The sequence below is a fragment of the Triturus cristatus genome, chromosome 2_2 (genome assembly GCF_964204655.1).
Source record: "Triturus cristatus chromosome 2_2, aTriCri1.1, whole genome shotgun sequence".
NCBI classification, from domain to species: Eukaryota; Metazoa; Chordata; class Amphibia; order Caudata; family Salamandridae; genus Triturus; species Triturus cristatus.
The window spans coordinates 208,819,126-208,846,017 of record NC_140582.1 but is presented as its reverse complement, the minus strand read 5'-3'; the positions used below and the strand labels follow the sequence as shown (position 1 = coordinate 208,846,017).

The following is a 26,892-nucleotide window of genomic DNA, read 5'->3' as shown; positions in this document are numbered from 1 at the left end:
CAACCTTCTGCTCAATGTGTGGCATCGCCTGCTTTCCAACTTTCAAGGTTATGTTAAAATTTGGTTGCAAGACTAAGGGATCCAACTGAGAGAACTGTGGTAACCTACCTTTCGGGCACTACAACATTAACTAGGTGTAACCTAATAATGCCATTTGCACTGTACACCCATCATGACCAACACCCCGAAGGGGCACATTACATAAAATAGACTAGAGAAGGCAACAACTGATCAGCAAAAATTTTAATGGGGAGGTCTATCAAGTTCCTTGCGAGGGTTACATTCCTACTAAACCAGGGAATTACATTTGAAGCTTTACACAAACTGAGGCGAAGAACGCCACAGAGGCCAGGAAAGAAACAACCCTCCATATTGATAATCACCAGATTACCACCTCTTCCCCGTCAGAAAAGCTGGCAGCATTTGCCCAGTTGATTGTTGGAACCGGCTTCAGAATTAAGTGCAGCAGACTGCCATGCACCATCTATACTTGCAAGACCAAGGAGGCAAAATAGAGCAGGGAGTTCAGACAGCCACTTCTTAAGCATTACCACTAAACGTAACCACATACAGATAAATTGACGGGGGAGAAAGGGAGCCTGGAAATAAAGATATATATGTATTATGGGGTAGAGCAAGAGTCTTAACCTGCACCAGAGGGACAAAGTTAGCAACAATGTGGTAGAGCCTTCAACACTGCCTATCTCCCCATGCACAGATCTATTATGACGACCAGTATTAGGGCCGAAATTCCATGCACTGACTTGCACCCTCCATCTAGGCCACAACATCCCTTTCCTCCTCCCACAATCTTAACGTTTTACCAGTTCAAGTAAAATAACCAGGGCTTAAAACAAATTGTTTTATTACAAACTTTCGTATAGAACATGAGCACTGACAATCACAGAAATCCATTTATTTCAGAATCATTTCACATGAAATACACAAATAAAATTGGGATAAACAAAACTCCATGTTGTGTCAGATGGTCAAAGTAAAAACCACAGAAAAAAAAAAACCTAGTCGAGACGATATGTACACTTCAATTCTTTGCGAAGGATGTTTTTACAAAACAGTTCTTGAGTCATTCGAAGACCACCCTCCGAACTCAGGCTGATGCTCTCCCAAACTCCTTGGGATAACCCCACCTGAAACCAAGAAGGGCAGGATTAGATTCACTCTGCTGTGACAATATGCAATCTTAACAAAAGGTCATTACTGTCAATTTGTAAAGATCATATGCACTTCAAAACATTTTCCTCATGGTTATCCAATTTAATTCATGGCTGGGTATGAAATGGCCTAAAGACAAACTAAGGTAGTGAACATGAACTGTTGTGGGAAGGAAGGGTAAAACCACCATTTAGTGGCAAAATCACCATGTGTGCACTTCATTCACGAGGGAAATCAAACTGGAACATTTGGGACAAAAATAAGGTCTACAAACATTGCTCAAGCACTAAAACAGATTGTTTAGGACTATATACCACCATACTTAGGTGAAGAAGAAATTCTAAGGGGGGGGGGGGGAAGGTCTATTAAACAGCTTTAAAGAGCACCCCATTCTGGACAGATGGATAAAATTAAATGTTTGAAGCCGAGGAGTGCTATTTGAAGTGCATAGAATCTTAAAACCTTCCAATTTACTAAGCTGGTATCGGTGGCGGATGTCACTATAGGCTATAAAAAAGAAACGCAAGCATTAAATCCTAAATGCACACTTAAAATGAGGCTCCACAATTGAAATACAAACACTAAACAAAAGAGCAAAATGATTAAGCTGTAAAAACGGTACTTATGCATTTAAAACTCCTGTAAAAAACTGTATTAAAAAAGTTAATCATTTCCAGAAAGATTTAAAAAAGAAGCCAAAGTCTGGAGTTTTCCACTTTAATCTTTACGCTGGTACATGAAGTTGGAAGAGACCATACCACAGGACAGCGTTTTCTGATGTATGCCTTGAGCTCAGCCAGCAACGTGCGACCCCAGAGATAGACGTGGTCAGGGTGACACACGGCCTGCAATGAAGTTCCCGCTGGCGGGTACAAACAAGGTATAATGTCAGAGTTAGAAGACAACATTCTTGTTTCCTTAAGTTGTACCCATTTCAGTACTTTACCTGTTAATAGTTCTAAAAAGTTTATTTATTCCTCTAGACCATCTGGTACAAAAAATGAACAGAAAAACCCCTTAATGTTTTTCTGAAGTACTCTAAAGAAATTAGATTGTAATTTACCAAGTTAAAGATCTATAGACACATTTTAAGTAAAACACGTTTTTGTTACAAAAAAAAAAGGATGGTGTAATATTTTAACAGACGTTTAGGTCAAAAATATCAAAGTACACGAGATGTTTTCACTTATTTGCATTTGTCTATTGATCTTTAATTAAGTTACATTAACAAGTAAGTGACGCTTGTACTCAACTACCCACCTGCTTTCATATACTGCAATGTAATTAATATGGCTGGTAGGTATTTTGGTGATTGGCAGCGCCCCTGGTTGCCTTCCCATAGGTACTTTGCTGACCTGTAAAAATAAAAACAAATTGATTACGCAAGCTTCTAATAACCGTATGTCCTCAATGTACCGGATATTGCAGCTTAAGGCCTCACTTAACATGCCTTACTAATATGATATGAACCGCAAGGCGTCCCTTTGGCCATACCACCTAGCATTAAGAGTAGCTTCACAATGTATTTTGTCCCAGGTCCAACAAAAATGCGAAAAGTAAATTAGATTAACGGCCTAAGGGCGTGGGGATTTGTACCTGGTCTCCAGCCAAAGAGCACAGTGTCCATGTGCTGGACCGATTCTGACAAACATTTCGGGCAATGACATTTTTCAAACCAGGAGCGACATATGATGCCCGCGGAACCCACTCAGATCAGTTTAAAATGACAAAGCCAGGAAATATTCAGTACTGTGTGGGGCCACGGACCAAGTAATGCAAAGGAGAACTGGTTAAAACGTCAGTGTGCAAAAATTCCTGCTGAAAACGTTTGCATGAGTTCCTTAAGACTATACGATGACTCTTCTGGGTCGAATCTATCCTCTTAAAATGCCTATACAATTGACATTTTCAAAATACCGCAATGCATACGGCCATTAAATTCAACTTTTTCCCTAAAGTAACTACACCGTAGGGTTATGTGGACAGTGAAGGGACTAAATTAAGGTATGTGAGAGCCCCCCCAAAAGTTAGTCCCAGTGAGCCCCCCCCAAAAGGAGCACTAACAAAACCAATAGGGCCTTTTATATAGCCCCCTCCCTCATAAACAAGGCCTTAGTTCGGACCCACATATAGAACCAGGGATTGATGTAGTAGAACTTGTTAAGTTATTAAACTACTGACCCCCCCCCCCCCCCAAAGTTAAGACAAGGGCCTCTGGAATTGTGATGTTGCGAAAGTTCTGTTCAGCGATTACGTTTTTCCTACATAATCCACCAACTGAATAATCCACAGATTTTAAACAAAAAGTAGTTTAATTTCTAACAGATCAAAAGTTACTAGAAACTTTAACACGTTTCCATGCAGTGGAAGGTCCTTCCCAAAAGTTGACTGGTCAACTTTTTTCCGGAGTATTCCTATTTGTGCAATAAAATGGTATTAATGAGATGAAATCTTTGCTAAGAGTGTCAACATGTGTAAAACTGACAAAATGAAGTAATACTATCACAAAAGGTGTTGCATTTTGCCATTTGGTTTGGTCCTCCGCAGTCGTATAATTCGCATTAAAACAACGTCTCAGCTGAAAATCATTAGAAAAAGGCAATTTCAGGGTAGAAGCAAGTAACAAGGGAGGGAGCAAAGGGAGACCACAACAGGATTGGTGAGTGGAACAAAGTAATTTTTATACAAGTAGTTATATCGGCACAACCATACAAGTGTGCACTGAACATGTAAGTGACCGTTGACAGCGCAGTGACATGGGTGAAGGACAGCGGGAACGGCGCAATGGAAAAAACATGGTCAATATTACTAAATATATAGAAGGTCAGTATGTGTCAATTGAGTAAATTAATTTGACCATAACAGCACCAAAGTTCTGAGCTGGGTAGTAGACTGCGTTTCAACCCGATCAATTACAGGTCATTAGTGCAGAATGCTTAAAGCACCGTGGCCAGGGAGGTCTAGTGGGGGAGGGAACGTTTGACGGTCCGGCACGGAGAATCAATCAAGGGTGATGGAACCAATTGGTGGTCCTGATTAATTGCAGACAGCGGCAGGAGGATGCATATGGGTATGAGGAGATCCAATCCATGGAAGTGTCCGAGATCCTGGAGTTGAAGATCTCAGAATTGGCAGCTAGCTCCAGGGATCCAGGCTGTAGACAGCTACGAGCCAGTGAAGTTAGTGATTATGCTGCTGGGTGGAAGAGATTCAAGGCGGGGCAGTGAATCATGGAAAAGGTGGCAGAGGACTAGTTAAGAGTCTGCCGGGTGGAAATTTCTGGCTACAGCCCTGACCCCTGGAGCTGGCTGCCAATTCTCAGCTCTTCCACTCCAGGATCTCGTGGACTTTTCCAGAGATTGGATCTCCTCATACCCGTATGCATCCTCATGCTGGTCTCTGCAATTAATCGGGACCACCAATTGGTTCCAGCAAGATTGATTCTCTGTGCCGGAACGTTCCCTCCCCACTGAACCTCCCAGGCCATCGCGTTTTCAGCATTCTGCAGTACTTCGAAATTAAGGGACCTTCTGTCCTGATTAGGACCTGTAATTGATCAGGTTGAAATGGTCTACTACCCAGTGCAGAACTTTGGCACTATTGTGGTCAAATTAATTTAATCAATTGTCACATACCGACATTGTATATATATTTTGTATTGACCATGTTATTTTTTTCTATTGCGACGTTCACGCCATGTCATTCACCCATGTGTCACTGCGCCGTCCACTGTCACTTGCACGTTCACTGCACACTTGTGTGGTACGGTCACCGTTTATATTTAATTATATGGTAGTGCTGATATAACTACTTATATAAAAATTACCTTGTTCCTCACCAATCCTGTTGTGGTCTCCCTTTGTTCCCTCCCTTGTGTGATTTGCTACTACCCTGAAATTGCCTTTTTCTAAGGCTTTCCAGCAGAGATGTCGTTTTGATACAAACTTCACCCAGTCTCACCTGGGTTAACGGGTTTATCCCTGTATTCTTTTCCGTCGTATAATTTGTGACCTTGGTTAAGAGTTTACTTTCTCTTAAACACTGGTTTAGCTGCATTAACTTTTATTAAGGCTAGATCACATTCTTATTTAAAAACTGGTGAAACTAGGCTGGACAGTACCTACCAGCCACAACAGCAATACATGGATTAGGTCACTATTATGCACTTTTCAACCGAGCATCACCTGCACAGGCAAACTGATTACCGGTGCTGATACAACTAATATACTATGCTCTTGGAGTCTGCTCTTTATCATACCTCACTGGAGTTATATAGCACTCATTCTACTGCAAAGTTGGACCATTTATGCATGGAATGTCTTTTACTGCACATTCAAGAAGTAATTCAATATAAAGCACGTATGCCATCATTATCTAGCAGTTTTGTTTTTTACACATTCGGAGTATAAGGACTAAGCAACATGTACAGGAAAGTGTTAACCTAACACATTACAAGTTTATACACACTGCAACAAAATGACAAATCTTAGCCATGGCACCCGTGATTTTTTTTTTTTTTTTATTTTTTTTTTAACTAGAGCACATGCAACTTACCACTGTAGTCTGCATATCCTTGTCCATATCCATAACCTGTATAGCCATAGTTTGTGTAGTCGTAGCCACCATATCCACTGTAGCTTTGGTCACCGCCATAAGTACTACTGTTGTAACTTCCGTAACCTTGATCATAATAGTTGTTATAGCCAGGAGTCCAGCTTTGACTTTGACCTTGTGAAAAATGTAATTGAAAAGGTCATGCAACAATCCTTGAGTGGTGACTGACGACTATTTATACACTGTTGGAATTGCCATTCACTTGGTATTCAGAATCAGGGTGAACAAAATCTACACAATCTAACATAAAACCAGAGGCATGCAAAACCCATATATAGCAGTCCAACGAGTCTAGTTTAAATCCCTACGAATAGTGAACTAAAGCAACCATACCGAAAAACAAACTTAAAATATGAAATTAAAGCTATAAATACGGTTGCACTATGGGTGCTAACGCAAGTTCTGCCAGTCTCCAGCTAATGTACTAGTAGCCACAAGTTGCACCCCATTCAAAAGTCAATTACACCATATCCCAAAACAGCACTCCTGCTTCATAATCAACACATTTAAACCAGACAAAATTAAGCTAGAAAATTACCTCGACCACGGCTTCTGCCACCACGCCCCGCAAGTGCGACTCTACCTCCACCTTTCTGTTGTTGCTGCTGTTGCTTGTACACCTCTTTGGGTTGTGCTACCTTAATCTCACACTGAAATGAAAGTTAAGAGTTTTAAAACAGTGTACACAGAAGTAGCATGCTACAAAGCATTTTTAGAATTTCCATACCTTTCCAGATCCTATCTGGTGATATCTGCTTTCTAATAATTTCTTCACCGGTGCTTCATCAGCGTACGTAATGAAGCAGAAACCCCTCCGTTCGTTTGTCTTTGTGTCCATTGGCAGCTCAATATTCTCTATCTATAATGAAGCCAGTTAGAAGGAAGTTCAATAGTGTACAATTAAAGCAACAAAGAGCCCAAAAATGACTTAATGCACCCATCCACAAAGAGGCATCATCTACATTTGCCAATATTAAAGAAGTGCTCCCATAGGACAATGTGATATTAACCATGCCGCTGTAGGCTAAGTAACAAACTGGTCACTTTAGCCAATTCAGTCAAGTTCAATCAAGCTTTGTTTTAAATATCGGATCAATTCAATGCAAAATTTTATTACACCCATGAAATAAATAGTTGTGTGAAATGCATAGTCCCTACATTATACAACTAATTTAGGCCCTTTCCACGTGCCACACCCATGACACATTGTTGGGTTATCTTTATAGTCAAGATCATAGTGAAAGATTCTTCCTAGAAAGGCGTCATTTTTTCTATAATCTACTTTATCCTGCAAAAGTATGATGAACACATTTAAATTTTCCTCCAAACGCCTGATTGGCGGAGGAGTGGTTGCATAGGATTGTAAACTAAATATTTTGATCCTTTCAAGTGCTAAGTCAAACAGAACGACATCAATAGTAGTAATAATCAGGCTGAGCAATGGACGAGTGCCATGGTCAGTTGCATCTCCTGCTATCAGATTCATCCTGGGTGACGAATCTTCAATATACAGAGCAAATAAGAATGGGCAAGAAACAAACCTTGCTTTGATTCGTTCTTGGGAGGAATCCTCAATGGCAGTTTGATCTGAATGAAAACTTATCCATCTGTAGACTCCGGAGTGTGAGTGTACCACAACACTTTTTGCGAAAATTTCAGTCAGAAATCACTATTGGTCTATAGATGCTAGGTAATTTGCAAGAGCTTTTTTATATGGAATGCATGTCATGCTAATACCACAGCACCATTTTTATATTGTGCTAACGGTTCAAATGAAGAGAAGGACTTTAAACCAAATGCTGCCAATTTGCTCAGCAATATGGTTAAACAAATGAGTAAAACTGCAGTTAACTTCTTAAATAAGGTTTGCCAAAAGAAAAATCTTCGAGCACGCTATAAATAATGTTAATGAATGACAGTAAGGTTAGTGTTCTGTTAACACATTAAAATACAGGAAGAGTTCTGGATAGGCCTGTAGAAAAAACTATTGGCTAGTTAACAGATCGACCCCTAACATAGGATACCATCGAGTCAGACATTTACAATATAACTATTTTAGATCCAAAAGGGGCATTCTTGGTAGATCCTGGTTTAAAACGTTTCCTGGAATCCTGCGCCCAACACGTGGCTCCTGCACCCTCAGTAACAAGCATTTACAATGCAACGGTCTCGGCATTGGTAAAGTTAGAGCTATTGGCATTGCTTATGGCATTATTTTTGTTTATGTTTGTTTTCAAAACATTTAAATAAACGGCATTGTTAAAAACAAAAACAAACAAAAATAATGTCATGAGCAATACCAATAGCTCTAACTTTAACAATGCCGAGACCGTTGCATTGTAAATGCTTGTTTTTATTCTGTTTCTGCAAATTGCCTAACCACATTTCATAGCTCACAACCACCCCTCCTTTAAAGCCATAACCAATCTAATACGGAAGCGCCACTCAACCCACCTTTTGTGCGTCCTCATATAGCCCCTACTAATTGTTACACAAAGAAACAGGAGGAGAGGCATTGGATGGTTTCCTTTGGAGCACAAGATATATCGTAATAGCCACCAATAACCACTGGATTAAGCACTAACCTAGTGTTCCGAATACCATGTTACTCGCCATAAAGCGCTTCAATACCTCCTTCATGGATAGGAAGCGCTATAGAAATATGACAAGCACTACAGTCTAAATGGGAGGGGAAGTGCAGTTTCAAGCTCCCCTTAAAAATGCACGGATCAGAATAACTTTAATAATAATACCACCCATTTCCTGAAAGAAAAAGACGGTGGGACACAAAGCGACCTTTCGCCCACGCAAGTAAGGCAGATGTGTTTTAATTAAAAGGCAACGAAATAGAGACGGGGAAACTTGAGGGACAAAAACCAGACGTTGGCCAAGTACTAGTGAAATCGCTCTTCTAAGCAGACACGAGTTGCCCCTCCCAGCCCCCGGTGCCAGATATGAAGATCTTTCAAATTCCGCAAGTGTAGAGTTTCTACAACACACCAGGGGCGTGGCAAGCCTCAAACAGTTGTACCAACACTCAGACACCTGTGAGGAGGCCTCAAACAACCGACAGGATCTGCCCCTCAAAAGCACCCTCCCACCAAAAAAGTAGACGCCTCTTAATGCGTTTACCTGCTAAAATAAAACTATGGAGATCCGATTTAAATGAATTTCAAATAGCGGAAACCGACGCCAGAGACGAAAAGGGCGCGTTTTACGGGTGAAAAGATTCATATTTAATTTAATCGACAGGAAAGCGGCTACCGGTCTGGTTTTCGAGGCCGGACCGGTCATTTTGCTGTCTCACGCGCAGCAGTTCAGTAGCATCACAGAAAGACTGGACCTTAATCTATCAACATCCTCGTAGGGGCTCACCATTTCCCTCCCAAAATCCAATGTAAGACCTCCATCACACCCAAAATGGCCACTTGACTGTTGAAATATCAGTTAACAGCTTCTCCCCTCGTGTAGTTAAATGACATTTTCTTCCGTTCATTAAAATAAAGAACACGCACACACTCAACAGATGTACTTATTGACCGTAAATGTGTCCTATACAGACACCCACGCAATGCAATCCTGATTAGCGTTAACAGCTCCACGTTCCAACCCCTAGAGTAGATCATACGCCAAAATGACCCCCGAAAGACGAATCTAGTCAGCAGCACGGAGGCAACACAGATCGCTGAAAATTGCGGAAATAAGGTAATTTTAACATGAAATTGCTACAGATTGGCACAGAGCGCACGGATATAACGTATTTACTCCTTCAATAAAATTGTAATCGCCCAGCCCCGGTTTACCGAACAAACTTCCCCTTGAACTCTTACCATGTTGGGAAAGAGCTTGAAGCTGGCCTCGAAAACGAAGTACCTTCCCTGGGTTTTCAGAGCAGCGGACTGAGAGCTCGCAGACACAGCTGTTCCCAGTAGAGGCAGCCGCTGTGTTTTAAAGGCGTCGTTCTCTGCCGGCTTGCTGTTAAAGCAACAGTACTCCCAACAAGGCAGAGCAAAAGGCACACCACTGCCTTTCTCCGAGGCAGAGCAGAAATGCCTCGGAGAAAGGCAGCGGCATTTTCAGATTCGGGGGCGTGTTTTGCGGTTTAACGAAACGGAACGCAAAATACACGCCCCCCGATCCGAAAAAGACGGGCCTTCAACAGAGTGACTGACCTGTTCTCCAGTGGCTGGCCAGCATTCAAGAGGCCAGCCAATGGAGAACAGGGGAGAAGAGGGGCGGGTGCAAGCCCCTCTTCTCCAAGTCATTAAATCTCCGGACTGCCGACCAGATGGCCCCGAGACCTAAAAACAAGCATTTGAGGGAAATTAACTTATGAAGCCCAGGTGCAGCATCTAATTGAATGGTGAACATGTGCAAAGCAAACATTTTTCCACCTAAAATTTTAATACAATTATTTAAACTCTGTGCTCGTTCAATATAAAGAAAAATTCTAATTAATGTCTTGATGAATTAAGGCTTACCCACTTAAGATCGACTGACTAATTGCCCCATAATGCCCATTTGAAGAGGTGATCTGAAATTGTAATTAAGAATTTCCAGTTGCAAAGAATGTAGCACCAACAACGTTGTGCTAAGAAGTTTGTGAACTGGAACCAATAATACTTAATACTCTGGAGGAGCCAGGGCGAAGAATTCAGTTAAAGTTAAAGCCTGCAAGCTCTGTAGAATGTACTGACTGGTAAAACCTCTACTATATTTAGACTGTCCCGTTTTAGGTTTAAACCTATAATAACTGATAAAACACCACGGAAAGAGAAATACCTCTCATCAGTGAAAACAAACACTGAAAAAGCACCTGCACAACCACAAACTAAATGCCATTCAAAGAAAGAAAAATAAACAAAAAAAAAAAAGGAGTCATTTTTAGGTCTTGGCTACCGAAGGCTGCGATTGCGCAGTCTCGCTCGCGAGATGTAATGATTTTTAGTACAGGGCTTGAACCCGCCCCTCTTCTCCATTGGCTGGCTCCCTAAACGGAGGCCAGCCATTGGAGAAGAGGGGAGTCTGTCCGTTTAAGTCCCGTCTTTTTCGGATTCAGGGGCGTGTTTACTTTCTTTCTCTCCTCTGGAATGTAAACATTCCAGCCAATTGGAAGAGGAGAGAAAGAAAAACACGCCCCCCAATCCGAAAAGGACGCTGCGTTTCTCCGAGGCATTTCTGCTTGACCTCGGAGAAAGGCAGTGGTGTTCATGGCTCTGATGGCGTGATTCTGCAAGCGATTCCACTTGATTCGCAGCTGACTCAGCTATATCCCGCTGTATAGCTTCCATGACTGCCTCTGCCATGGTGCTCTCCGGCGTAGCGATGAGCGGGTCCGTAGCGTTCCCCTAGTTAATCAGCTTAAAAACTGGTCTCCCTACTTGCGGGACATCTTTTTCCCTCCTGAGCGCGTTGTCAGCTTGTTTTTAAATTTGTTCCTTGGGCTCTTAAAGTAAAGAGGGGTCCTGGCTCAGCTCGTCCAATTTCCTATAAATTATCACTCGTATACCTCTACCAGAGCCAGTACCTTCCACTGGTACTTATGCGAACAACACCACTCAGCAATCCCAGTTGCCAGCCAATGGAAAGGGCTAAACCATAATTCCTCCGTACTGGTTAAATGTCGCCGCCATCTTGGGTGAAAGACGAGCGCGCGCTAACATTTCACTCGTTTAACACATTAAAAAATAAAGTAGTTGGTATTTCTTTAGAAACAGATTTGCACCTTTGCAATACGTTTTAAATAGGACTGTATAATTGTATAGCTTTAGAAAACGGGAAAACCTTACACTATAAAAATTATCTCCAAAGTGCCCCCTTTGTCATCTTTCTCTATTTGTTTTATTTTTTTTTAAATATATTTGCAGATTTATTTTTCCTTTGCTTTAAAGTTGCATTTGCGGGACATTGCTGCTTCGGAAAGGAGTTGCCACGCAGCGGAAACCGCGCTAAAGTCCAGTCGGGCTTGCAGGCTGCCATACACAGCAGGAAACTGTTTGGGCAGGAAGTACGTACTGGGCCGGCTCCATGCTCGTTCTTTTTGGTATTTAGCAGTGCTGAGGATGAATGTCCAGGTATCTGAATACAGGGCTAGACTGCAGCAGCAGGTGAGCCACCGCCCCTCTTCCATGCTGTGGCTACTGATCATACATGTGAATTGCCTACTACAGTAAAGATTAGGCAATAAAGCAGGGTCAGCTACATATGGTATCACATAATCACTGCCAGATACCTTCTATCACGGACACTGTTTATAAACATTCATAAAGTGCATTTTATTTATTTACAATGTTTATTTATAGTGCCTCTTCACCAACTGGTATTGAAGCGATTTACATACATGTCATTTGTTTATACATCATGCAGATTAAACGAAATTTAATCCGTGGGGGGATGGGGTGGTTTAAAGAAGAGGATGAAGGGGTATAGTATTTAGGAGTTACCAGAGGATAATATTAGTGTGATACTATCTATCGCTGAAAAGATTAAAACTAGCTGTGGGTCAATAATCTCATGTTTGAGAAGGAGAAATCTTGTTTTAGGATCATAGACAATACACCGCTTCTGTTTTTTCCCCGGAATAAGAGTGCATTTGAGTGTGATTAAGCTATTGACATTGTAAATAACAATGCAGTTTCTTTAAATGTTTTAAAGACAAAAACATTTAAAATAATGTCACGAGCAATGCCAATAGCTCTAACTTTAACAATGCCGACACCATTGCATTGTAAATGCTTATTTATTTTTTCCTGAAGGAGCCAATACAATGTGACTTATACAAGCTAGCAGCAAGAAAGACTGGGCTAACATTCTGCTTGAGTTTTTTGTTTAGGGATGCCACTAAAATATTGTTTTCTTGCTTTTCAGTTTTGTGGTCTTTGGTCTAAAGATGCAGGGTTTAGAAGCATGTTTTAGATCTTGCTTAACTATTTTGTAAACTGTAGACAATCAGGAAATATCAAACAATCGTATTTGATATTTTGGAAGGGTTGGATTCTTTCACTTCTAATTTTGTGCGGCATCAAAAAAAAGCATCATCTCAACTGTCACTTAGATGATGGCGCTCAGTCCAAGGGGCGATGAATGCTATATTATCCATGTGGCGACTGTTTACAGAATTTTTGCTGAGTGTTGACGGCAAAGGCAAGAAATGGGAGATCTTTGGTAGCATAGCGATGTGAAAAAAGTAACTACTGCATTCTTAGATTCAGGAAAACATAACTGTGGCAGTGGACATAAAAAAACGAGTCTGTAAAAACCCTTGTCTGCAAAGTGTTCAGCATAATTGGTGTAGATGTGAAATCTACACAAGAGTAGGCTGGGCAACCTTTAGTGACTGGCACTGCAACATGTTCCAAGTTGGAGCACTTGCAACTTGGTAAGCAAAGCAATGTTGAAGAGCAATTCATGAACTTTCATATTACAATGAATGAGAAATGGCTTGCAATGAAGCCTAGAAATGTCCCTTTACCAACCATGGCATTTGAAGTCAATGAAACCTCAATGTGGTACTCAGTGCAATTTCTAGATCCCTTCCGTAAAGGGGAATGTAGTTTCAAAAATGCAGCTTCATTTTGACAGAGGGCATAAGTGACCAGTTCAATGCAAATGTTGCAGATCCTGCCCTGAGAATCTCAATCTTCATCTGCACCAGTATTGGCATGGAAAGCTATGTCAATGGCCAGAGTTAACAAATTGTGTACTGGCTGTTTTGGCATTGCCCGTCTCAAGTGCCAATGTTGAGGGCCTTTTCACAGAAAAAGTCTGCATGGGAAAGAGCGCGCACTGGACAAAGACTCAATGAAGAAGTATTGTATGGTGTACTGCAACAAGTCAAATTTGCAAAAATGTATTTGGACTTCATATACACTACACGTACACTGTCTATATGCCATGCGCCATCAGTGCATAAAGCAATTAATAAAAGCAAAACATTCCATAAACACCGAAACACTGTTTTAAATGGTGCGAAAATATGCAACAACTGTTTTTTTTAAATTACTTGAACACTGAAAAAACCACCAGAATTTACCAAAAATAGAAACTGAAAAGAGGAAAGGCTAAATATAGTGTAGATGCAGAATGTTCTGCACATACCTCTCCAAAAGCCCCGAAATATTCTCTAATCATATCTTCCGATGTGTCTGTGCTCAGGCCACCAACAAACACTTTCTTCGGGGGCTCTTTCCCCTGCAGTGCTTTAGCTCTTTTAGGATCAATCAGCTTCCCATCCAGTTTGTGTTCCTTTAGTTCCAAGACCTGAAAAAGCCAGAAGTGACACCTGTAAACATTGTTCATGCTCACAACTATGTAGTTGGCCTGGCTGAGAGAATACAGACCTTATCTACACTGACAGAATCTTTAAAAAGCACGAATCCAAAGCCCCTTGATCGTCCTGTGACTGGATCCGTTTTGATGGTACAGTCCACGACCTCACCAAACCTAGACAAGTATTCCGTCAAATCCTTCTTACTCGTATCCCAGCTCAGGCCCCCAATAAACATTTTGCTGCATTAAAAATAAAAATCCACAATTTAAAATAGAGAACAAATAGGCACTTCATAACTGATACTATAGAGCAATGCATAAGGACGTCAAATAGGGAGGGGGGGGGGGAGAATCTGGATCCATCCATTTAACAAACACATGGTTCCGTTTACTTACCAACCACAACCGAGAAGTACATGCAACTGAACCCCACATCATGCTTCTAGCACAACCCCAATTAGTGCAAACCAGACTCCCTGGCAGAGCACGGTAGCAACTTAACAGAAACAACTACCCACACTTAAAATGGGATGTGTAACCCCAATCTATGGCCGCAATATTAGACCGCTTTTATTTTCAGGGTAAGTTATGGAGGGCTGGACTTGTCAAGGGTGGGTATTGCAATGTAAATTCATTCACAACACTATTGGCCCTCAGTCATGCTAATACCACAACAATCAGCAGTTTATGTAGCAGACTATAGTTCAGACAGGCTTCAAATTAATTGCCTTGTACTTCCTTGCTCATTTGCTCACATAAAAGAAGCTTCATTTAGGTATATCAATCAGAACTGTTCCAGTCCACACAATGCATCACACATTAACAGACCGTGTTTAATACTTTTTTTTAGTAGGGGGTGCGGGGAATTGGAGAGATGCGCAAGCTAATTCAGCAAAATCGCCAGAAGAGCCTTAGTAGGGAATTTATCACCCCAGATAACCCTATAACCAACATACCCACTAAACTAACCCCAAATTTGGTTTTAATGCGTTTTGCCCTTCCATAACATGCCTATATTGTTTCGCAAAAAGGCCCAGTACTCCATCAATATAAACGCTGTAACAATATAATGCTAACCCCCAATTTTCCACTAAATAACCAGGACAGCCTACATTCCTGAGGTAAGACAGCCATTTTTTTTTTTACAGTCCATCGGATATTCGCCTAGCTTTTCATCACTTCGTGCTAACCTCATTTTATCCTCTTGCTATTGCCCACTTAATCCGCATCTACAGCTTTTGGCCATAGCCAATGAATTGCTGACTTCTGCATCCATTACTGGAGATTTAGGGGCATTGTACTTTCAATTTTCAAATATGTACATTGAACAGGGTCTAATCTGCCACCGTGAGTTCCAACTAAACTCCGAAATGAGAAGTAGAGGTAGCACAACACGTCATTTACATAGCTATTAGTTTATCTAGTACAATGCTATCTACAAGCCCATATAAGCAATACCTACCACCCTTGTCAAGAAATCAGTGGCTAATTAGACCTCAATACTCTCATCACCACCTGGGTGGAGTAACTTTTAAGAGATTAGCTACGGTTAAACCCGATTTTATGCTGCAAAACATACTTTTATACTGTGCTGTTGTTACAATACCCAAGAAACATGGTCTAGTTCATGAAGATGTAGCAAGTACTTCAACCCGCCAACATATTTAGGAATCTGCCATGGAGCCACCCCCAAACCTAGTTTGCCATTTCACGAAATTGGTTGAAGCAGCGGCTCGTATTGAGGGCCCAATTCCCTACAACATCAAACCTTATATCCAAGACCACTGGATGTATGAAAGTAAACTTTATTGCATGATTTAAAAAGAAACCTTTGCAAGGTACAAAAGATAAAAATATGACACTTAATAGGCTTGATAAAAATGGAACCCTGCACCCGCCCCCTACATGTGCATGCGCTCTTGTTGGTGCGCTTGAGATGATCCCTTTAAGGCAGCAGTGTCCAAAGTTATGGTTTGAGACCCAAGGTGTCCAGCCAATGCGCACACCCCTTTGTTTAGATCAATTATGCTTTGACAATTTTCTTATATCAGGGTGCCCGCAGGGCAGAATTACCGGTTATTGTGGAGGACCTTGGATCTGCGCCGCTAGCTGAGGTGGCGATCAACACACCCCCCCACACGTTTTTTTTTATTGTGCAGTCCATAAACCTCACCAGTGCACAGTTTAAGAGTGTGTTCCGAGGGTTGAAGCAGGCCAATACTGCTGTTCCACACAATTTAACTTTTTGTTCCAGGCCGTCCGTAGGAGCGACCTTTCTTTCAGAAGGCTTGGACACAGTACATGAATTATGTCTTCCCTATGGTTGCCACTAAGTCGACATGGCCCTGGAGCTTGTTCCCTTTTCCATTTGAGAAGATGGCAGGGCAAGTTAATCACCCCCAATCTTATTTTAAAAAACGGAGTTTAATGCGTGTGTTAAAAGTACAAGTTAGGTAGCTCTGAGGTGTCAGCTGATTGTATGACGCAAGGGTCATCCAACCATGGCTTCTTGCGAGACTAGCCTTGCCTTCCATTGAGGAGAGTTTCTTTGCTCTCATTTTTGCTAGCCTTTTGAACTAGTTTTGGCTAACATGTAGGTCCCACACATCTCTCAGACCTAGGGTTTTTAGCCCGCTTGACAAATAGCGATGCTCCGCTTGCCATAATTTTGTATTCAGATTGGACCATAGGTGTTCCGCTAAGCTGCCCTCTTGATGACTCCGCTTGTGGCAGCACATTAGGAAATTCATCATTCTACCCAATGTTGGTTTACAGATGCCCAGTTCCAGCCTAATTTGTGCCGGTGACGTGAAAGGTGGTAGCTGGAAGACACATCCTTGTTGGAGTCCTTTTGTTGTAATAAATTGGTCGTGACAGTCTAGAACAGTCGCCAATCTTAATCCTGGCCCATGTGTCCTGGTGCAGTAGCTGTAGGGCTCTCAGTAAACCATATGGGATGTTCAGTGCGAAAAGCTTCTGCCATAGCTTGGCCCTATTGACTATCAAACACCGAACTATAGTCTATAAACCCCATATAAACCAGTCTGGTGCTAAGAGAGAGAGTCATGGTTAACCGCAATGCCAGTTCCGCTTGTAAAGCCAGTTTGGGGGAGTTAGAGTGTTCCTCGGCCCAGTCCCTCAGTGACTTTAGCAAAATCCCTGCAAAGTACTTTGCTTCATTGTCAATAAAAGCAACTAACAGATAATTGCATGGGGATTTTTTGTCCCCGCCTTTGAAGATTGGAACAAGAATCTAAACTCGCCAAGAGGGTGGCGTGTTTTTTGGCTAAAATAGAAGTGAAAAGTGGAGCTAGTTTAAAAGCCTGGATCCTCTTTGAACAAAGCTGGAGGAATACCGCCTGGTCCTGGGGCCCCGTCATTCCAACCCTTTTTTTTAATCTGCCTTTCAATTTGTGCTATACTCAATGCGGTTGTCATGGTTTTGTCTCGGTTCCCTTTTTTGTTATTGGACTTTGAGAAACCTCGTCCGTTGTAAGCACTTTGCGGAAGCAGCCTGAAGGCGAGTTCCACTGTCAAGGTCTTGCTGCCCTTTGTGCTGGTAACCTGATTCAGGGTGTGTTCTTGCCAGTCGTTGAAGTGACTGTTCAGAAAAAGGTTCTATTCTAGACTCCAGTATGTTTGACGAGGCTACTTTCAGGACACGACCCCCAAGACTATTTATGGCACGCCAGAATTTCACCGAGTTGTTTGACCTATCTTGGTGTAATTTGGCCCAAAAGGAGTTCCAGTGGGTCCTTTGATGTTCTTTTTACTTTCTTTAGGTGGGTGCGAGCTCCTCTCAATTTGGTTATAATGGATATGTCCATTGACTTTGTTTTTAATTCCCACCATAGCCGGTTCATCCTTTTTTTGCTGATCGTATCACCGGATCCCATGCAATCGACTATTTAGAGCCCGTTGCTTTTGCATGCGTTATTGGCTTTGCATATCTGGCTGTCAGTTTGCTTGCAATACTAGTCTAGTTTGCAATTTTATCTGGATGTATGTAGCATGAGACAGCCAAATTATGCAGCATATTTTCTGATAGTATTTTGTTCTTTTTACACTTGCCAACACTGACTGGGCATAGGTTGCATACACCCCCATTAGTGCCAGTTTAACACTCAAATAGCCATAAGCAACAGAAAGATTAGCAGTCCACCTATACAAAGGTACAGCAACAAGCTGCTGCATTTTTAACAACTTTTGAACCGTTTGGGCTAGGAATCATTTAATTTGGGTGGCGGGGGTTAAACAGATAATTATGTGGCAAGTGTGGGAGAACCATAATTATGTGAAACAGCACGGACCCCGATTTACATCACCTAAGACTTTCCCAGTATTTAAAAAAAAAAAAAAAAAAAAAAAATCAGCATAGCTAGCTTGGAATTAGAGGTGAGGTGGAGTGATCTTCCCCATCCCCATTCAGTACAGGGGAAATGTCAAGGGACAATATCTTCTCACATATTTGGGGATGGAGGGAGGAATAGTTCAGTACAATTTAAGTCGTAATCATTTTGTCACGATATCGGTTGTCCAATTTACATCTTGGCCTGGCTTGAATGTTTGCTCTTAGATCCAACACCCATGGCTCACCCAAAGACTTATTCATGGACCTTTAGTGCTCACGCCCTTTATGTCCAGTTATTTTTCTCCACTATCCAATTTAAGTATTATGTCACATTAATTCTTCAACACATTTGCATCTCAGTGAGCAGAGAAAAATGGATGAAACTGGTGAATCCAAGGGCACACTGATGGATTTACTCATATCAGATTGGAAAGAGTCAATCAGCCTAGCATTGTACACCTTTGATGCCTGCAACCACATCCAGTTAGGCAAGGATCCTGTCTGACCGTCTTCAACACATACATGATCCCTCTAGCTTGCATATGCTCCCACAATATCAACGTCCCCTACGCTGACAACTCAATCCCTCCCTCGCGAAGACACCCAGTAGCCATACCAAGTTCAATTCCTGCACAACTGAGATCACCCACCGGATGAAGCTGTCTAAAGGTGAAGACGGTCAATACTGAAATTGTGATCTTCGGTAAGAGCACCACAGAGGTACACCACCTGGTAGCCAACAGAGCTAGGACTGACACCCAAAAACCATGGGACCACCATCAACAACAAACTCAACATGTATAACCAAGTCCATGCCTTCATCACCTCAAGGATTCCATACTGTGAAGACTTTCAAATGGCTCCCAATCAGCACCAGGAAAACCATCATGCATGTCATGGTTTCAAGCTAGCTGGAATACAAAACACCAACTTGGTGGGACCCAAAAAAACAGCACAAAGTATACCCTCCTGTCCTTAATTTGTACTGGTGGTTGCCAGTAATCTGCACTTAAATGTCCACACCAGGTCTTAGGTCAGTCCACCACATGGGGGCGCTGTCTTTAAAATTGAGATTGGCACAACGGTGTTTATTAAGTCAATTTACATCGAAAATGAATACTGGCCTCATGCCATTAGGATATCTGCATGTGACCTAAAATAGCCTGAATGGTCACTTGTAGGAAGCGTGCGATGGGTAGGTGTTATGGTGGTACTGCCATTGGCAGTGCCAGCAGGGTATGAGAGGTGAGGCTGCGGTGGCCTTTTCAGAAGAGCCCTGGCACAATTTTCTTTTTTAGAAATCAAATACGGTAGTATCCCATTCAGAACGTGAAGGATAGAAACACTTAACCTTGATGCCACACTTAAACCCGAAGGATCTCCAGTAGCTACAAATGCACAAACAAGCACAAATCAAACTCATCCACACTTTCAATGCGCTACATAAACACTGGTCCAGCATCGCGCAACAATAGCATCTGCTTTAGCAAGCCTTCCAGACACTGCTACTCGTCTGGGCACCTACGTGCATGCTTACCCAAAACCAGATCCTGTAGTCGAGCCATTCAGGGAATGTTTAAATTCATTAAAGGGTAGGTAGTAACTCCAGAGGAGGTAATAACGGCTGATAATCTTCCACAGAGTAGCCCTAATGTACTCTTGTCTCAAGTGTACAACACTAATAATTTTGGTAGCTCTGGATGTTTCATGCAAGAAAAATAGCTCATTAGTGAAAAGGTTTGAGACCCCTGTTGTAAATCCATCAGTATACTGTACTACATTGAGAACAGCATACAGACCCTAACACGGAAAGCCAAGAACTGAAAGGTAAAAAAATAAAAAATCAAATGATAGTGGAGCCAAAATAGAGGAAAGAGCATAGTAAAACATGGTCAAAAAGACTAAAACACAGCCTTAACTATTGCCTTAGCTAGAGAGGTCTGCCATCCAAGAGGTTATAGAAGGTTGTGACTGTAGGCCTCCGCTATGTGGCAAACCGTCTAGTTATGGATAGCAAGACTATCAATAGTTAGTATCTATCCTCTATGACAAGCTGGTTAAAATTAATGTGCCTCTAGCTACTAGGCTTCCAAGAAATAAAGAATCATTGACACGGAAAAGCAGGCACCGATGATCCCAAAGACTGGAGAAACAAGTGCAGGTAAAATTAAATGAGACGGATGAGTAATTAAGAAAAAGCTTGAGTGAATGAAGGAGGAGATAAAGATAAGTGCGGGCGAAAAAAAATGGCTGCCCAATTGTCGCGCCAAGACCTACCAATATTTGCTATTAAGAGGGGGGGGGGGGGAGAGAATATCAGGGCTGACAGCACAGATCAACGCGCGCTCAGATGAATGCAGGGTTTTCTGTAGTGGCTCACGTTGCCCGAGTACGGGCCCAAAAACAAGCTCCATTCTCATGCGATTAGTCACGGCCTGAATAAAAGCGACTGCCGCCTTAACAAGGTAACAGTGCGGCTGAACCGTAAGCGCCTCTGTTGTCCAAGTGCCACGGCTTAACTTCAGAAACAGGGCACCAGTGGGTTTTGTGGACACTGGGAAGGTAAATGTACTACTTTCAGTCTAGACATTAAATATTTTCAATGTATAAAGAGTATTTTAGAAAAAATAATGCTTTTTTACGGTCCTGGGATTTACCAGCCCAGAAATTCCGTGGGGGGGGGGGGGGGGGGGTGGTGTAAGAGATAAAGCCTAGGAATATATTTAAGATTAACAGGACAGAAGGTGCAATCAAGAACGGGCGCTACCACCTCCCCCCCTCCATTAGCTCCGACTTACATCATCGTCTAGGTCAACCCAACCGTCGCAGCACCATCCCTCCCCTCTGCCCGCAAAAGCGCGTCACCGAGGGGGCGGGGAGGTCATCAATACACAAAGCGACAAAGATCCAGTATCTCGTCTCGGCAACGCGGAATGACTCGCGCGCGAGACAAACCCACAAGCAGCGGCACGCGCCCCTCTCCTTTTAACCCACTTACCCCTCGTCCTGCTGGTTTTTGCTGGCGTTTATCTTCGATCCCTCCGCGAATTCATCGACGGAGGCCCCGCCGGCGGGGGCGGCGGTGTTATTTGCGTAACTGACCATTTCTGTCATGGTGGCCGAGGCGGGAAGGAGCCACGGGCCCCGGTCAATCGTTAATGGGGTAAAAGCGGAAGATGCCGCGTTGTCCACGCGTCTGAGATGGATAAATGCGTGGGTCGGGTCCGATTAAAAATAATACGAATCCTGCGACGAAAAAATCAAGAACGCACAGAAGATAAGATGGCGGCTTTAAAAGATCGGGGAGTTGCCTGATCTCCGGTTTTATACTACGAGGTTTCAGCCTATCAGCATGCTCGTTTTTAGTGACGTTAGTGCGCAACAGAAACAATGGGCGGAGTCATGCGCTATTTTGCCAGTGAGCGACCACGTTAATGCTCTACCTCGCGCAAGTGATAAGCCGGAATCGCAAGGTGCCTCCAGGAGAGTGTTAGTTTGCTGGAGCAAATACAATTTTTTTTTTTTACAGATGTTTAAACGAAAAACCTATTTATTGCTGTGTTTTACCACTAATCTACTTTTATTTGAAGGTTTCTTTATGACAAATAGTTTTAATTACTGACACTCGAGTGTAGATTTACGATCATTTATTAGCACAGCGTTACGGCGGTAACACCACTCGTTCCCTATTGCAAACATAAGCTATGCTACATGGTTATTCGATTTAGTAGAATATGGAAAACGGTGCTTGATTTTTTTTCTACTTTGAACTAGGTCGTTGAAGGTAATCAGAAAACTGCACAGTCCTATTAGAGTTGGTGGCGAGTGGACGAACGCCCACAATACAAATATATAATAAATGATAATTAACACGGAATCCTTACCGTTCAACTGGCTCTTGGGCCCCTTCATTGTAAATTAGTCCGTTCCAAACCGAGCAGTTGATATATTGTAATTGTATCTATTTAGTGCTTACTACCCCTGATGAGGCGTGGAAGTGCTTTTTGGCGAGTAGCACGCCACTCCAGAACCCAAAAAGAATTAGTGGCGGATTATTACAGGCAAATATGAGTTAATTTGAATCTGTTAGTTGGATTAAATAGGAATGAAGAGGGAAGAGTCTAGAAAGTTATATGGGACATCATATTCGTAAAATGAGTTTTGGGATGAGTAAAAGGAGAAATGGAGGAGGGAAGAAACTAGATTTCAGATTTTATTAGATTTTGCACAGTTAATTAAAACCATTGCAATGGAGATGCCTCCGTAACTTCTTTGCATCATTAAGAGCAGGGCGGAACAGACCATCACATTTAAAACTCATTCAGACAAGGCAATCTTATACAGTGGCCCTAACAACAGATACAAACATTAAAATCAGAGATAAAATGAACATTATGACTTAGTGTAGTGAGAAAACACTAGGACATACTGTAAAATAGCCAGTAATAAGTTTTTGAGGAGCAGGGACCAGATTGGGAGAGGCAATGTGGGAGAAAGTAGATTTTCCAAGACTCACATATTTTCCGGACCTTGCGAGCGTTTGTCTGTTTGTATAAAACAAAGTGCGGATGCCTCCAAACATGCATTAATGCCCCTTTTTTAGGTCTCTCCAACGCAGCGCACATGCGCTGCATAGGAGGGCCTTTAGCCGTCGTTCTGCTCTTTTTGGAAGCACATACTCGTGCTTGTGGCAGCATCCACCTTGCGGGAGCGCGCAGGGGCGCGCCACAAGCACGAGTATTTGTGCTTCCAAAAAGAGCAGACTGCGCGCGCAGTCACGCACCACTCCCGAAAACAGCTGCTGCTTGTTAATTAGTGCGGAGCGCACCACTCGCACGTTTTTGTTTGTGTGCCGGGTGCGGCATGTGTCCAGCGCTTGTTATAACACACCGTCATTCCCGTCTTGTACATCTTTGACAATATTCTGGACCAGGCGCCTTTACTTCAAACCTACAGACTTAAGCCAGTAACTGGAACTTTTAACCACTGAGTCTCCAGTGACGTCATTCACTCGCTGCAGACTAGTGCTCGTAAACACGCCTTTACTTCTTGCACGATGCTGTGCAACTCCTCCCTTGTTAACTGCTACCCATTCCGAGCAGCTGCTCTTTACTCCGTCTCCTGGGCCACAGCTGCCCCCTCCCTACGCCCCGTGCCATTGGAGCTTCAAAATGATGCGACGAGGAAGCTGGTAATTAATTTTTTTGTCGACTTTATTCCTGTTGCTTAAGATCAGCGCAACGCTCGACTAATTATGTGGCAATTGATTACTTTGGGGCATATGCATCATGTTAGACCTGTCAGCCCTTTGGGTGGTCCCTCCTCATCATTATTTATTTTGTCCCACTTTTGCCTCAAACCCTGTTTGAATTTTTCCTTTTTGGGAACCACCAGACTTTTTCGTGTTGCTACAGATTCAGGGAACCATTTTAGCTACCCCTGAAACTTCTGTCTGAGGGCCTGGAGCACAAAATGGTGGCCACCTGTGACATCACCAGCATCCACTGGAACCTACCAGCACCTTCCAGAACATTCCAGGAGCTTCCAGAACCCTGTGACCGTTGGAGGCGGTTTAGAATGTTGGGAGGATAAGAGAGGCAGTTGGCAGTTGGAGCTGGCAGTTGGCACCTGACTGGTGAAGAGAGAGGAGCACAACAGTGAAGGAGGAAGGAGTGAAGCAGCAGGGGTGGAAACTTGTGCCTGGAGTGGGGTCCATAAACCCACCCTTGATACTTGTCCCTACTGATGGATCCCAGCCTGTAGCCCTGTGTGGGAAGAAGACAGAAAAACTCATCCTAAGGACCTGAACAGCAGGAACAGGCCTTAGAAGCAGAAAGCAGCAAGATCCTGACCTGGAAACTGGTTTCCCTGGAGTCCGGCGTCGAGTAGCCTGAAGACCTGGAGCCCGAGGTGGAGAAGCGGCGCTGACTGAAGTAGCAGACGTCGTACCCGGAGCCGCCTGAGGTCGTGAGAGGGCGCCGACGGGGGTCGAGAGGAATACCAGAGGTCGAGGAGGAAGTGAACCGAGGTCGAGTGAGCGGCGTCATCGGAGGAGTGAAGTCCGCCCTCCGGAGTCGTCGGAGACCGAGGTAGAGGAGCACCGGAGGTCGGGAGTGAGGATCGCACTCCGGAGTCGCCCGGAACCTGAGAGGAGGAGCACCGGAGGTCGGGGGTGAGGATCGCACCCCGGAGTCGCCGGAGTCGCCGGAAGTCGACATCGAGGCCAGGCCGGCCGACGTCATCGGAGCCGAGAGCGCCATCGGACCGGAGCCGCCCGAAGTCGACATCGTGAAGAGACTGCCCGACGCCGTCGAATCGGAGGTCGAGATCGAACCGAGGCCACCGACATCGGACCGGAACCGCCTGCCGGCGTCGTCAAAGAACTGACATTGTGCCGAGGCCGCCGAGACCGAACCGGAACCGCCTCACGGCGTCGACACGACTCCAGCGGCGTCGGAACATCAGAAAAAGGGCAGTAAGTGGAGTAGAGGGCGCCTAAGGCCCTGTGGAGACCTGAGAGACTGCTCTAAGGGGCTAGGGAGGTGCTGAAACCAACCTGACTGTGCAAGGGGTGAACTGGGACTAACCTAGAGAGGTTGTGTGGAGAGAGAAAGCCAGGGCACTGGTATTCCCCCCTTTGATCTACCTCAGCTTAGGCCTCAGCCTTGTCCCAGCCAGGGAGTAGCCCCCTCAAGCCTTCCACAACCCTACAAGCTGTGCCTGGGCCAAATCAGCCCATAAGAATTGAAGTGTCATCTGATTATATGAGGGTTGCTGTATACTTTTAATTATTTATTGGGGGTACTGTATTTATTGAATTTTTACCTATTTATTGCTTCACTATATTTATAGGTCCACAGGACCTGATGGTGTACAATATTTATTGGTACAGTATTTATTGCCTCAAAGTATTTAATTGTCTGTATATATTGCACTTGTATTTATGCCCTGTTATTTATGATCACCCCTATTTATTTCATCAAACAGCCAATATTTATTTGACCTGCACTAATTGAAACTTGTATATTGTGATTGTCCTATTTATTTTTCCAATCAGCAACTAAGAGAAGAAGATAAAGAAAGAATATTTTCATAATTTTTACGGTGTAGAGTCGTTTTTGGAACGGATGCACGCATGGTTATTGTATGGGTATATTGTATGCTTAGCACTGCGCCTGTTTCCTGACCACTCGAGCCAAGCTACCACAGTGTGTCCGGAAGACCACCACCACCCTTTCTAGTGTGGGAGTGGTTTTCCAACATAAATTGGTGGCAGCGGTGGGATAGAGCTGTGCCTACATATACTCAACAATAACTGTGGGTAGTCCATAGGCCTACACCGGGAGTTTTCTCACAGCGGCCTTCCTAATTGTGGGTTTTTGTTTTTTTCCAAATTTACTCTGGTGGTGGGAGGAGGTATTATTAAAGGTACCCCCCTACATTGTTACTGCACAAAACCTGTCCTCTAACCTGAGTGGGCAAGATGGAATTTGTACTAGAAAATCTAGAAACGTACACTGTGGCCCAACTCAGGGAGTTTTGCCAGCGGGAGGGGGTGTACTGTCCCCCAGGAGCAAAGAAGGGTGCACTCCAAACCAGCTTAAGGGCTTGGGGGGAAGCACGCCGAGAAAGCAAGGCTGAGGAGGAAGACAGGGATGGAGAGCCTGACCCCGAGGGGGCTGAGATGTACCAACCTGAGGTGGGGAACCTGTCAGCAGGGCCCAGGACACTTTCTAGGAAGGGCAGCACTGTCTCTAGTGGGGGCTTATCCGAAGTGGAGTTAGCAGATCGGAGGGAGAAAAGACAGCTCACATGGGATTTAGCAAAGCTGGAGAAGGAGAAGGAGGAACAGAGGTTGGCTCATGAGACGGAGAAAGAGAGGATGGCTCATGAGATAAGACTGAAAGAGATAGAGCTTCAGATCTTAAGAATTGGGGCACCAACTGTTCCTAATGGTGGCAGCAAAGACCAAGAAATCACCAGGGAATCCAAACCTTACCTGCCAAAGGACATAGTAGCTAGCTATGGGGCGGGTGACGACATCGCCAAGTGGCTAGCAGCCTATGAGGTCTCGTTGAGGGCCCATGGGGTTCCAGTGAAGTATTGGGGAGGAGGATTGTATAGGTACATGCCTCCAGCTGGTAGGGATGCTTTATTGGCCCTCGAAGAGGATGAGCAGACCCACTACCCCACCATGAAACTGGCGCTCATCAGAAAGTTTGGACTAACACCTGAAAAGTACAGACAGAAGTTCAGGGGTAGTCACAAGCTGGGCACACAGAATTGGGTGGACTTCCTGGACTATGCGAAGAAGGCACTGGAAGGTTGGATTCAGGGCAGTGAAGTAAGGAACTACGAGGAGTTGTTCGACCTAGTACTGAAGGAACACCTACTCGAGAAATGTTTCCCTGAACTGCGGCAACACCTGGTGGATAGCAAGCTGACCAGCCCCCGGAAGCTTGCTGAGGAGGCGGACATTTGGGCTA

The 26,892-nt window shown here is 43.6% G+C and overlaps 1 protein-coding gene across 2 annotated transcripts; it reads right to left on the bottom strand.

Moving 5' to 3' along the window:
- Positions 1–848: 848 nt before the first annotated feature.
- HNRNPDL (heterogeneous nuclear ribonucleoprotein D like) lies at positions 849–21,739 on the bottom strand. 2 transcript variants are annotated; one of them, XR_014978083.1, is made up of 9 exons: positions 21,405–21,739; positions 14,127–14,295; positions 13,885–14,046; positions 6,515–6,646; positions 6,326–6,437; positions 5,728–5,901; positions 2,434–2,528; positions 1,932–2,035; positions 849–1,148 (listed from the first exon to the last, which is right to left on the bottom strand). XR_014978083.1 is itself a non-coding variant. In XM_085641235.1 (8 exons), the coding sequence occupies exons 1-7, from the start codon at positions 21,518–21,520 to the stop codon at positions 2,458–2,460; spliced, it is 936 nt and encodes a 311-aa protein (XP_085497361.1). In that variant the 5' UTR covers positions 21,521–21,739; the 3' UTR covers positions 849–1,148; positions 2,434–2,457. The 2 variants fall into 2 exon arrangements, 1 of the variants encoding a protein (XP_085497361.1); XM_085641235.1 differs by lacking the exon at positions 1,932–2,035.
- Between the last annotated feature and the right edge of the window lie 5,153 nt (positions 21,740–26,892).